Source organism: Carassius carassius, chromosome 24 (genome assembly GCF_963082965.1).
Source record: "Carassius carassius chromosome 24, fCarCar2.1, whole genome shotgun sequence".
NCBI classification, from domain to species: domain Eukaryota; kingdom Metazoa; phylum Chordata; class Actinopteri; order Cypriniformes; family Cyprinidae; genus Carassius; species Carassius carassius.
Window position 1 is genome coordinate 5,491,087 of NC_081778.1, and position 13,875 is coordinate 5,504,961.

General features: G+C 39.1%; 1 protein-coding gene across 2 annotated transcripts in view; it reads right to left on the reverse strand.

Annotated features, from left to right (window-relative positions):
- The window catches only part of LOC132102734 (glutamate receptor ionotropic, kainate 2-like), a 285,887-nt gene that overhangs the window by 187,230 nt on the left and 84,782 nt on the right, over positions 1–13,875 (reverse strand). For both annotated transcript variants that reach the window (XM_059507361.1, XM_059507362.1), the window contains one exon: positions 5,542–5,723. In XM_059507361.1, coding sequence (XP_059363344.1) covers positions 5,542–5,723 — 182 coding nt within the window. The remainder of the gene's footprint in view (positions 1–5,541; positions 5,724–13,875) is intronic.

Below are 13,875 nucleotides of genomic sequence, written 5' to 3' on the forward strand. Positions count from 1 at the left end.
TGCAAGTTCCTTAGAAAGGGAATACCTTGGGTTATGCATGCTATGCCTAGGGCTTGCCTGTTTTCACGTCTCCTTCAAACAACCAAATTAGTGCATCCAGCAGGTGCCCTCTTATATTTCTTGGCACCCTCCTGTGAGGTCACGTTCTATGTCGGCCAATGGGATTAGAGTTTTTTTCACATGTGCTTCAGAAACCAGTCCTTTTGGCGGCAGTCCCCAAAATGTCCGCTAGGGGTAGCAGTGTATCGTTCCCATGTTTACATGCATAACCCGAGATGTTCTCATTTGATGTGAAAAGGGCATTTATGTGTTATGTGTTCTTATAGCACTTCACATCAGGAGCATTAACCTATTGACCAATTACATGCAAACATACTGACTAATGGAGCATGTAAGTTTGACTGGCTGATGGGTAATCAATGAAACCAGTACACTTCACTGATTTTTTACAAATCAATCTCACACACAAGATCAAAAGAGTCAATAAATGACATAAAAAGAACAGAAATCACCATATCAACAAATAATCCACATTTTAGGATCAGAAAGATGAAGTCTCTGTTCTTCAAAACAAATGTAAAATAACTCATGTCAGATCTTCTCATTTTTGTAATTCTTATCTTTCTAATTTAGTTCTTCACATACACTTCTAGACTGAGTTGAGATAACTTGATTAGCAATTCACAATTGTTTGGTGACAATATATCACATTCTATACTCATATAAGTATCATCCAAATCATGTATATTAATTTTGGACTATGTACTTAAATTCATTCATTCATTCATTCTTTCATTTATTCATTATATGCAATTACATTAATTCGAGCATAAAAAAAACGAATGGAGAAAATTGGAAAACATTTTTTTTAGTTTAGTTTCTTATATCGCACATTTCTACTGCCTTCAAAGCAGCCCAAAGTGCTGTACAATGCATTAAAGAAAACCAAACACAAAAATAACAAACACAACATCTTAAAAAGAAAACAAACATTATGTCTTTCCTAAATCAGATTAAAACACTGTGATATAAAAATACTTCTTCAAAGCCATTTTAAAAGCAAACACAGAGGGGGCAGTGTAATTGGGTAGATGTAGATTATTCCATAGACGAGGAACGGCAATCAAAAAGGCCCGATCACCCTTTCACTTAAAGGGGTCATATGATGTGGCTAAAAAGAACATGACTTTGTGTATTTGGAAAATGTGTTTATGTGGTTTAAAGTAAAAAAATAAAAAAATAAATAAACATTATTTTCCACATACTGTATATTATTGTTTCTCGCAATTCTGAAACGTGTCATTTTTTAAAAAGCTCATCAGTCTGAAAAGTGAGGTGTGCTCTGATTGGCCAACTATCCAGTGCAATGTGATTGGCCGAATACCTCAGGCATGTGACGGAAATGTTATGCCCCTTAACATACTGTGATGCCATCTCCCAGCACGACGAGACAAAAACAATAAAACCCATTACAAACGAGCCATTTGTTGCAAAAGTGGAGACATAATTATGGATTATAATGACTTATACTGTCTTTACATTCGTTGCATTGTGTCTGCATTTGTGATCAGAGAAACTACAAACAACAAGCGCTACTCTACACTGCGCATTTGAATCATCAGTGGCAAATTCTTTAAATATGTAAACTAACCGACTTTGAGTCAGAACAGCTGGCATCATAGACTACTCTCAAAGAATCAGGAAACAGTCCTTTAAAAAATCCACTGCACACATCTGAATATTTATAATATGCTGGAAATACAACTTAACATCTGATTTCTAGTAGTAGTAGTAGTCTAGTAGTCCTCTTTTGGAAGGCAAAACTAAATATTTTCGCTTTCACAATGAAACACACAGCATCTTCACAACATGGCGGCAGCAACGATACTACAGCGAGAATCAAAGTTACGCCTTCTTTGCGTGAACATTTGGGCGTTGTTATACAAATTTTTTTCCACACAGTGACTTAGACATGTAGGGGCCTGTTTAAACAAGGCTTTTAAGGATGGTGGTACGAGTCTTAACTTTTATAAAGAATATCTCTTTGGGTTTGAGACTTTAGTCTTTGCAACTTTAGGGATCTTATCTATTCACAAACAGCTTGTAACACTCCAAAGAGAAAGGAAAACTTGAAATTGCATCATATGACCCCTTTAAGTCCGAACAGCAGTAACTGGAGCAATGGTTTGTCAGCAGATCTCAAGTTCTTAACAGGTTTATGTAAAATAACAAGATGTGACAAATAAAAAGGGTGCGAGACCATTTAAAAAAATTAAAATTAATCTGATATCTTGCAGGTAACCAATGCAAGGATGCTAAAATTGGAGTTATTCTATCCCTCCTTCTATTACCAATCAATAGTCTGGCAGCAGCATTTTGAACAAGCTGTAATCAATTTACCAATGACTGAGAAATTCCTAAATACACAACATTACAATAATCCAATCTAGATGATATAAAAGCACAGATGATTGTCTCCAAATTTCTAGATGAGAGCATTGGTTTAATCTTAGATATCAACCTTAAGTAGTAGAAACTAGTATTCACCACAGTATTAACTTGTTCAAAATTCAGCTCGGAATCAAAAAACACACCCAGATTTTTTTGCGTATGGATAAATTTTTTTATAAAGAGGCCCAAAATAAATAGAACTAAGTGGAGAAGAGCTAAGAGGACCAAAGACAACCACATCTGTTTTGCTCTCATTTAATTGGAGACAATTCTTAGCCATCCAGGATTTCCTCAAGACACTTGACAATTGTAGCACAGGACTTATCAACTGGGTGTAATTGGACATACAAATTGAGTATCATCTGCATAACAGTGGTATGCAATCTCATGTTTCCTAAAAATACTCCTCAATGGTAATATACTGTATATAAAGAAAACAGAATTAAGATGGACCCTTGTGTGAGCCCACATGATAGAGAAACTGAAGGAGAAAAGATTACCCATTGTAACAGATACAGACCTATTAGACAGATTAGAAAAAAAAACATAAAAATTAAAATTAATAAAAAAAATTACAATAGCACTAATCCTAATCTCCTGCTGTAAATGATCTAACAAAATTATATGGTGGATTGTATCTAATGCGGCAGTTAAATCAAGCAGAATTTGAGTAGCAGAGTTATCAGAATCCAAAGTAAGCAAGTGGTAATTTGACACTTTAAAAAGAGCTGTTTTGGTGCTATGATGAGCCTTAAATCCTGATTGAAAACAATCATGAATATTATGGTCTGTTAAGAATGCAGACAATTGGAAAGAGACAATCTTATCCAACACTTTCGACAAATAAGGCAGTTTAGAAATAGGTAGAAAATGACTAAAATCAGACAGATTGATATTTAGCTTCTTCAGAAATGGCCAAATCACTGAATGTTTAAGACAGGATAGTCAAACAGCTGGAACAATCGCACCTTACACCTCTCTAAAGAGATGGGTTGGCATAAAATTGGCTGGAGAGGTAGACCGTTTTAGTTTTAAAATTAACTCAAATTATCGAGATCAATTGGATAAAAATTAGTTAGCTGAGCATTATCAGTCACTGAAATGAAAGATTGGGAGGCATAGGACATACTTAGAATAAATGCATATAAAACTTCAATCTCACTCCTTAAAATGTCTAAAAACTTTATGCACAACTCAGGGTTAGATTCAGGAAATGATGATTTCTTGGGATTAACCACTTTATCAAAGGTGTTAAACAAAACTTTTGGATAATGTACATTTTTAGATATTAAATCTGAGAAACATTCAGTTTTAGCTGTTTTATCAGCACACTAATAGACAGAAAGGCATTCCTTTAAAATCTCCTTGCAGACTTGTAACCTCTCTGATTTCTATTTACATTCTACTTTACGGCAATCCTGCCTAAGCGCACGGGTTTGATGGTTAAACCAAGGATGTGAATTCGATTTAAAAGACTTTTGTTTTTGAGATATTTGCAAGTAAGATAAGGTGCTTGTATAAGATATTTGTACAAGTCTCATTAAACAACACAGTAAGATCCCCAGAATTGTGGCTATTAGATGTCACTTCTAAAACAGTTCTAGCTGTGGACTCTAAATAGACATTAGAGAATTCCTCTGTAGTTGAGGGAGTTAATACACAAGAATAATATCAATCATTCTACAATAAATTGTATATAATTTGCATATATGTTCCTGGTAATGAAAAATAGGTGTTATAATGAGAATAACACATTGGCAAAATGTTCCGATCTACTAATTTATATGAATAATGTTATGCAATGTACTTTGCTTTACATTACTTTAATTTACCAATTAATTTGTTGTGTATTTTCAAAATATCTGATAAACATGTTATTCTGTCCTTTACAGAGGACATGTATAAAATTGATGCCCTGTTTTGTAACAAAAAATTATCTTCTGATTTGAATCCCCATTAAGTTCTCCTGAGAAAAATTTGTCAGATTTAAATGACAGTTAAATGATAAGAGTGCTGAAATCAGTTATTCAGTCAATCACTATTGGAATATAATTGGAATATCGTATAAAACATTTGCGAATGAAGCCCTGTTTCCATCCAATGAGTCAAAGAGAACAAAATCGTCACTTCCTGATAAACTGGCACTAAATATCACTAAGAAAAGTAGGAGAAGCCACTGAATATAATAATTTTCATATATAATACACTACTTTGCCTCAGAGCGAGCAGGCGAAACATTGGGAATGCAGTCTTGTAAGACAGTTCTGGTAGGCAAGTTCTGTATTGTGCAAAGTTATATGAGTTTTTAATGTGCATGGAGGAATTTATACAGTAAATGTGTTTCTTTCTTTTTTTTTTTTGGTACTTCCATTACTTGTTTCTGATGTGATATGTGCATAAAAACAAGGGGATGGAATGTCATCTACTGAAGAACAAATCTATGACAGAGTTTCAGGAACCTGTTATGTACACTTGTAAATGTCAGTGGATAAGCAGGTTTTATTATTCTGCTAAACACAAGTTAGAACCCTGAACATTTTTGAGAAATTGTCTCTAGTTTTTAACATAAGCTTTCATAAGCTTTTAGGTTATTGTGCTTGTAGCTCTACTTAAAGAGGCTTAAATCCCCTATAGTACAATACATTACAATACGATACAGAGTCTTTATAGCATTTAGGGAGTTCTTCACTCCCACTTTGAGAATAAACATATACTGTAAAGTTCCACCAAACCACTGTCCTGCTTGAGACTGAGAATAAGTTGTTCTCATGCTTTGTTTCATGAAATTTATGATCACTCCATAGTACATTAAATTAATAATTATTATTTTTCAATAAAAAGCTAATGGTACAGGTGTAAAATGTATAAAAATGTTTGTTTGACTGCTATCCTCCAACCTTTGAAGGTGTTTTACAATTTCAGACTATGTTTTGTCAAACCAGCATTTAAAGCATGCTAATATATATATATATATATATATATATATATATATATATATATATATATATATATATATATATATATATATATATATATATATATATATGTTAATAATTCTCAGTGTGAAATTAGATAACGGAAGTGACTCACCTGTTTAAGGATGCCAGCTGCCATTTCATGACCACAGTCAAAGATTACATGAAACTCTTTTCCTCGTTTCATTTCTTTAAGAAGGGGCTTGGCATCTTTTGTTTCTGCTGGTAGCTGCCGGATTTTTAATCGGATGTTGTAACGAGATGGAGCCTTGATGAGCTCCTGTAAACGAATCAGACCTAAATTGGAGAGAGAGAGAGAGAGAGAGAGAGAGAGAGAGAGAGAGAGAGAGAGAGAGATTATAAATTAGGCTATTACAGAATTAAAGGAATAGCTCTAATAGTACCAATAGTTTCCAAAAATGGAAATTCTGTCATTATTTACTCACCCTGATGTTCTTACAAAAACATGTTTTCTTTCATGGAACACAAATGGATAAATATCATTTATATGGTCGCCAAATATTGCCACAAAATTACCTGCTGTGATGAGTCTGAAATAAGACAAATTATATTTGTTAATTACCTTTATTGTATGAAGGAGTGCAGCTTGACAATCAGAAAAATAAATAAATCTCCTTTTGCGTTCAATTGAAGAAAAAGAAGTTGGATGATATTAAACTAGTAAATGATAACAGAATTCTTTTTTTTTTTTTTTGGTTAAAACATTCCTTTAAATGTACAACAGAGCATTTGAAATATAATTTGAAGCCATCTATATAGAAGCTCCAATTCATTTAATTCTTTAAACGAAATTCTCTAAATCTTTGTAACAAGAATAACAAAAGAAATGTTTAATATTTAAATATTTAAAGTCATAATATTTTGGTGGAAATTAAATTGTAAAACTGCATGGCCCTTCATTATATATCTCTCTTCTCTATAAACTACTTTTCTGAGAAATGTTGCACAATCCTTTCAATTAAATGCCACCTCCTAATGTAATGAAACATCAGATTCCCACTTCAAAAGGTAAACAGCTGAAGAAAAAAAAGAAAGATATATATGTACTGAAGTGTCGAGGCTGTGGAATAATCCCTATTCATCCTGGCCCTACAGCCACACGGTTTCTGAATATTCTAATATTGTAGAGCTGAATGAGCAGGAATATGGAACCATGAGGAGGGTTGCTTGTCTCTGAAGGCCCTGAGCTTCCCACCAAGTCGGTCTGAACAATGTAGGCCTTGGTGGCGAAAGCTTATATAATGTCTTCTAAGAAGAAAGCAGATCTGTGAACCGTCATTCTCAACATGGGAAGACCTTGGTCAAGAAGTCCTGATGCCGTGAGCGTCAGGGCTTTGAGGGCAGACCTCCCTGAAGAGGAGAAATCTCAGTATATGGTGCCTGATCCCCCAGGCATTCCCTCATGGTTATCCTCTTCAGGGCAATGAAGGGACTCCTCTAGCCATACCAGAGGCCAGCCTGGAATGGCTGGTTCCCTTAGTAAACTTACTGACAGCTGACAGCCAAATGTCTCACAATTGATCCTGCAGGCTGTAGAGAGAGGCTTCAGAATCCAATTTGGTTCTTACCCACCCCATTTCAACTTTGTTGTCCCCCACACTAGTGGGCACCGAGCATGTTCTGGTAATGGAACAAGAAGTGGAAACTCTCTTGAAGAAGGAGGCCATAGAACTATGCTATCAAATAGTTCAAAAAGCTTTTGGTTCAAGATGCAAATTGTGCCTCAGATCAGGACAAAATACTGGTTTGTTATGATAGATCTCAAGGATGCATACTTCCCTGTATCCATCCTTCCTCAACACAGAAAGTTCTTGAGGTTTGCTTTTGGGGATGAAGCATACCAATATTGGGTTCTTCCCTTCGGCTTATTACTCTAAGTGTGTGGATGCTGCTCTGGCTCCGCTGGGATTCAAGGGCATCCATATAGCACATTATATTGATGACTGGCTGATACTAGTGCAGTCTCAGCAGCAGGTAAATTGGCATCGAGATGTCATCCTCACCCATATGTAAAAGCTGAGGCTGAGGCTGAACACCAAGAAGAGTGTGATTTCTACAGCTTAGAGAACCACTTATCTTGGTGCGGTGTGGGATTCAATGACGATGCAGGTATGTTTGTCTCCTGCTCATATTGAATCGCTTCTCAAAGCCATAAAGACCTTTGCAGTGTTGGCGCAGGATCAAGGGGTTTTCCCCAAGGGGCAACCCACTTCACATTATCAAGGTCACACAGCTATGACTTTATTCCTTAGACATGTGGAAAAAACCTTTGCTACTGTCTCAAGTCCCAGTATTGGGTGCTCCTTGTCATTGTGTAACACTAATGACGGATGCTTCCCTCATGGGCTGGGGAGCAGCATGAGTGCCCGCTTTGCCCAGGGTATGTGGGTAGGCCACCATTTTATGTGGCAAATAAATTGCCCAGAGATGCCGGCCGTGTTTCATGTATTGAAAAACTTCCTTCCACACCTGAGAGGCCATCATGTTCTTGCCTGCATCGATAACACTTTGGTGGTCTCTTACATCAACTACCAGGGGGTTCTGCACTTGCACCCACAATACAACTATACTTCGCACACCAGATCATCCTGTGGAATCAGGGAAAACTCACTCACTCAGAGCAGTTCACATCCCTATGGTCCTGAATCGGGGAGCAGACATCTTGTCTCGACAGGGTCTGAGGCATGGGGAATGGAGGCTCCACCCTAAGGTGATGGAGCTCCACTGGGGGGAAATCAGCCAGTCAGAAGTGGATCTATTTATGTCACAGGAAATGATACACTGTCCAGTCTGTTTCTCCCTTATGCATCCAGCTCTGCTTGGGCTGGATGCCATGGTGCAGATGTGGCCAAGAAATTTGTCTTTATGCCTTTCCTCCAATTGCTCTGGTGGGTCAAAGCCCACTTGACCCGGAGTTTGGCGCCATGGAAGGCCTTATTCATGGATGCTTCCCTGCAGGACATCACAAATCCAAGTACTCTCATCTTAGATGTGCTCGCCTGATACACACCAGACAGGGACTTATTAGTATGGTGCAGTGGATCATTCTCATTCCCAAAGCGCCTCGACACAGCTCGAGTTCCCTGATGGGGAACGTCTCGGGTAATATATGTATCCATGGTTCCCTAAAGGGAAAATGATGCTGGATCTCGCTACCATACTCCCTGCATCCCTGTAGGGATCCATCAGAAGCTAACATGCGCTGTGCCTGGTGCACTTTTAAGCTTCCATATCACCCCATTTGTGATGTCTCGCTTCTCCATTGGACTGATTCCACACTTGCTTCAAAATGTGGTCATGCTGAGGTGTTTCAAAGATAAGTTTCTCAACTATTCAGGACCAAACAAGGAATCACAGATTTAGTATCTTCCTTAATCCATTTCCACATTGTTCTTGTCCCAAATGCCACAAGACTCTAAGGTGTGCCATTTGAAAATTGTATGATTCAAAAGGGTGTTTAATTCCACCTGCTTCTGCCAAGCCACACTGCTGTGGACTCTACAGCATTCTGTTATCAAAGTATGGTCACAAAAGAAAACTTGTAAGACTGACGGTGAAGATTTGTAGCGAGACCATTTAAATAAACATAATGAAAAAACAGCTGTAGTGAAATTTTACAAAATTATTTTATATTGATTAATTTACAATTTTTTACAATTCAAAGTGTAATATCCAGTAAAAGGCACAAAATGTGCATTTGTATGAATGTTAATATGCCAGTGTTGGCTGTTGTACAAATCCGATGTGATGCTCTCATGAATGCACAGTCCAGATCAATATTTTTATAAAGTTGTAAATTATGTTCATTTATTTTGCAAAGTACTCATGTCACTTAATAAAATTGAGGTTAAACCACTGGAGTCACATGGAGTATTTTAACAATGTATTTCCTACAGTTCTTTAAATGTGTAAGTTGGTTACTGCCTATGGAAGGACAGAAAGCCTTCGGATTTCATCAAACATATCTTAATTTGTGTTTGGAAGAGTAACGAAGGTCTTACGGCTGTGAAACTACATGAGGGTGAATTAATGACGGAATTTCCATTTCTGGGTAAACTATCCCTTCAACTCATCCATGGTTCCACCTTCCAACTAAGAATAAAGAAATAAATAAATAAAAATGAAAGAAGCTGTGATGAAAGGTGCTGTGCAAACTGGCATAGTATGTATAATGTGACCCTGAACCACTAAAGTGTCAATTTTTGAAATTGAGATTTATACATCATCTGCAAACTAAATAAGCTTTCCATTAATTTATAGATTTTAAGGATAGGACAATATATGACTGAAATACAACTATTTGAAAATCTGGAATCTGAGGGTGCAAGAAAACAAATCTAAATACTTAGAAAATCGCCTTTAAAGTTGTCTAAATTAAGTTTTTAACAATGCATATTACTGATCAAAAATTAAGTTTTGATGTATTTACGGTAGGAAATTTAGAAGATATCTTCATGGAACATGATCTTTACTCAATATCCTAATGATTTTTGGCATAAAAGAAAAATCTATAATTTGGACCCATTTTTTTTTTTTTTGGGCATTGATAAAAATATACCCCAGTGACTTAAGAGTCACTTATCAGATATTGGTCAAAGAATGTTAAAACATATCTTTTGACATGATGTCCGTGAATTACATTGAGTGCTTTTCAATATACTAGTTCCTCATTCCTTCATCCTATGACCTGGAAACCCATCGAGCTCAGCCATCTTGAAGGACATCTCAATTATCTACTTGCACCGTGAGGAGGCAAGGATCGAGGGGTGAGGAGACTCTCAGGGAGCTATGAGCGAGGGTACACAGGTGTATTCTTTGCTGATTCTTTTTTTTTTATCTAAATTGTTATTTTTTTTTCAAAAAAATTCTCCTCCACCACACCTGTTCTAATAATTTTAATATATATTTTACCTTTGTAGTTTAAATAAACCATACATGTCATATATTTTAAACAGGGCATCTTGATTAATGAATATTTATTATGAATGTCTTAACAAATTTTAACAACATAAGGGCAGATCCCTTCAGCGAGTGATGATAAAAGCATATATCATTTCACTTGATTCCATCTTCGCGACTTTTCTTTGAGTTCTTCCCTCGCATCCTGAAGGGCTGGAACAAAGACACGGGGAATGAAATGAGGAAAAGAAATAAGGATGCACAGATAAGAACTGAGAAGCACCCTGTGATAGAGAGAGCCCCACCAGCTCACTTAGGACGTGAAAAGTGTCTGTAAAAGATGAAAAAAAAAAGATCTCTCACACTTTCGTGCATGGTGTAATTTATTTATGTTGCCAAAAGTGTTAGTCCATGGTGAAGTATTTACAGGTTTACAATAAAACAAAAACTCAAAAAGTATCAAAGAAACAACAAAAGTGGGAAACAAAACAGGAAAGAAAAAAAACGCATGTACAGGTAACACGTATCCACAATATACAGGGTGGAGGTTTGCTTGGGGCACCGCAGTTGCACTCTCGCTTTGACTTGGTAAACAAGTCCTGTTTTAGGTTTGACCTCAGATTATATAGGCCAAACCCCGCCCCCTTTCTGGGCCATCCCAATCTCAGGTAAGTATAACATTTAACACACAAACAAATACCACAACTATTTGTCACCTGCAACATGATGTCAATAATAATCAATTCAATTTCTTATATATATTATATATAATAAACACAATTCACACATAATGCATTTAACACATAATTTCAAGACTTAAATACCCACAGAAGCACCCATTCATACTAGACAATTATTTCGCCAGCTTCCGGTTGCGCTGCACTGGCACGACCAAGCCTGTGATGTCATAATCGGCCGCCACTCGTTCATTCGGTTTGGCCAGCGCAGTGTTTCCCGCCGGAACACTGACAACGCCCACACAGACAAACATCACAGGAACGAAACGACACGACAAGTGCCGTGTAAAACAAGAAGTGTAACAAGATGCTGCGTCTCTCTGCCATATGTAGGGATCCAACAGAAGCTAACGTGCTGTGCCGGGTGCACTTTTAAGCTTTGTGCAGCGCATATTCAGCTTTTTGCTTCGGATACTGAGAGAAGAAGACTTAACGAGTTCAGTGTGCTCTTTGAGAGCTTTTTGTGTTGCTGGAACGGCACTTCAGCTGTGGTGGTTTCCCATGTCAAGTATGTTGCACACATCAGGCTGCACTATCTCATGTTTGTGTTGCAGGCGGCCATCTCCCCTGTGCGCTTCAGCACGCTAAAAGATTTTCCCTAAAAAATCATTAAGAAGAGCATTTAAAATAGCTAAAGACGATGTTGCATGGCAAACTCGATGTTACGTCTTTGTAAAGACGATGTGGGTCTTGCTATAGACAACATATCACCCAGGCATTTCTGGATGAGGCTGTTACCTGGTGCTGGGTGATAGTCACGATCGCTGTCTCACATGCCTTGGCATTTAGCATTCTGAGGTAGTGTTTGAGTTGTGTTTGTAATGTTCTCATCTTGGAGTTGCGGGCCAAGCTCTGTTTCCTCAAAGGGGCAGACCTCCATTGCCTCTGCTTCGATCTAGTTCTCGTCATGGCGACAGTCAGGTTGAGGCTACTTCAGGCAGTAGCTTTCTGGAGAGGAAGATTCGGCTCCGCTGCTGTCCTCCAGGACTGCAGCAATGCCTGAATCAGATCCGAATATAACGGCTAAGCATTCTTCCTGGAGGTGCATGAGGGGCTTAACAGGTTATGGATGGCACCCTTTTCTGCCAGAAACCGACCTGCTAAATCCTCTTCCCTCACCACTCTTAATGGTGGTGCAGCTAGGGGGTATACGGGGGTCCCCTCGGTGGAACTGTTGGCTGGAAGGCAGTTATGTCCTAATACTGCCTCAACCCGGCAGGGCCAACCATGCCTCCTCTCCTGGATCTGTAGGTACTCATCTGTCTGGCGATACTTATACATCATTGAAGGCAGCTAATGCTCCTTTTTTTACTGGTGAAGGATGCGACAAAGCCGGTCCCTCCAGACGATATGGAGATGGGGTTTTACAGCCCTTACTTCGTTGTACCAAAGAAAGCGGTGGGTTAAGACCGATCTTGGACCTGCGTGTCTTGAACCGGTCCCTTCACTGGTTATCATTCAAGATGTTGATGCAGGAACACATCTTCAGGTGGATCCATGCCTGAGATTGGTTTGCAGCAATTGGCCTGAAGGATGCATACTTTCATGTGTTGATCCTTCACACCACAGACCACTGCTGTTGTTCCGTCCAAAGGACGAGCATATCAGTATGAGGTCCTGCCTTCCGGGCTTACCCATGTCTTCATGTATGTTGCAGAGGCAGCCCTTGTACTTCTGAGAGAACAGGGTGTTTACATTTTCAACTACCTTGATGACTGGCTCGTATTAGCTCAGTCTCAGAATCAGTTGTGTGCAAACAGGGACTTGGTGCTTTCTAAGCTGGTTGGGCCTTTTGGTCAACTGGGAAAAAAGCATACTCTCCTCGGAGAGGATCTCTTTTCTCAGTATGGAGTTGGATTCGGTCAGGCATGCCTCATGCCTGAATATGTTCAAGATCAGGACAGCGGTCCCACTGAAACCCACTGGGGCATATGGCAGCTGCAGCGGCAGTCATGCCACTGGGGCTTATTATGACTTATTATGAGACCACTTTAACACTGGTTCAATGGCAAAGTCCTAAGGTGGGCGTGGCTATGTGGCACTCACCGGGTCCAAGTCACACCGGCCTGCTGGCAAACCTTGCCCCTGTGGTCAGACCTTGCATTTCTCTGGGAATGAGTGCCCCTAGATCAGGTCTCCAAGCATGCTTTGGTTCAAACGGATGCCTCTACCACTGGTTGGGGGGCCACGTTCGATGAGCTTACATTGTCGTTGGTTTGGACGGGCTCCCAACTGCTCTGGCACATCAATTGCCTGGAGTAGCTGGCAATTCACCTTGCCCTGATCCATCTCAAAGGGCACTTATGAGGCCCCATTGAGGGGGGTGAGAAGGACAAATCGTACACGGCCCCCCTCTATACCCTCTTGGGACTTCTCTCTAGTGCTCAGAAGACTACAGCAGTGCCCATTTGAGCCTTTGCAGTCAGTTTAGCTGAAGTTTATGCAAATGAAAACTCTACTCCTGCTTGCATTGGCCTTCTTCTTCAGGGTAGGGGACCTGCATGCAATTCTCATTGACGATTCATGGCTAGAGTCTCGGCCAGCTGACTCCCAGGTAATTCTGAGGCCCTGGGCCAGCTATGTGCCCAAGTTTCCCACAACTCCCTTAAGGGATCAGGTGCTGAGACTGCAAGCGATGCCCCTGGAGACCAAGCCCTAGTTTTGCTTTGACGTGTCCGGGCAATGAGATGCTACGTAGACAGGACACAAAGCTTGAGGACCTCAGACCAGCTATTTGTCTGTCACGGATGCCGGCCGAAGGGGAATGCCGTCTCTAAGCAGAGGATGGCCCA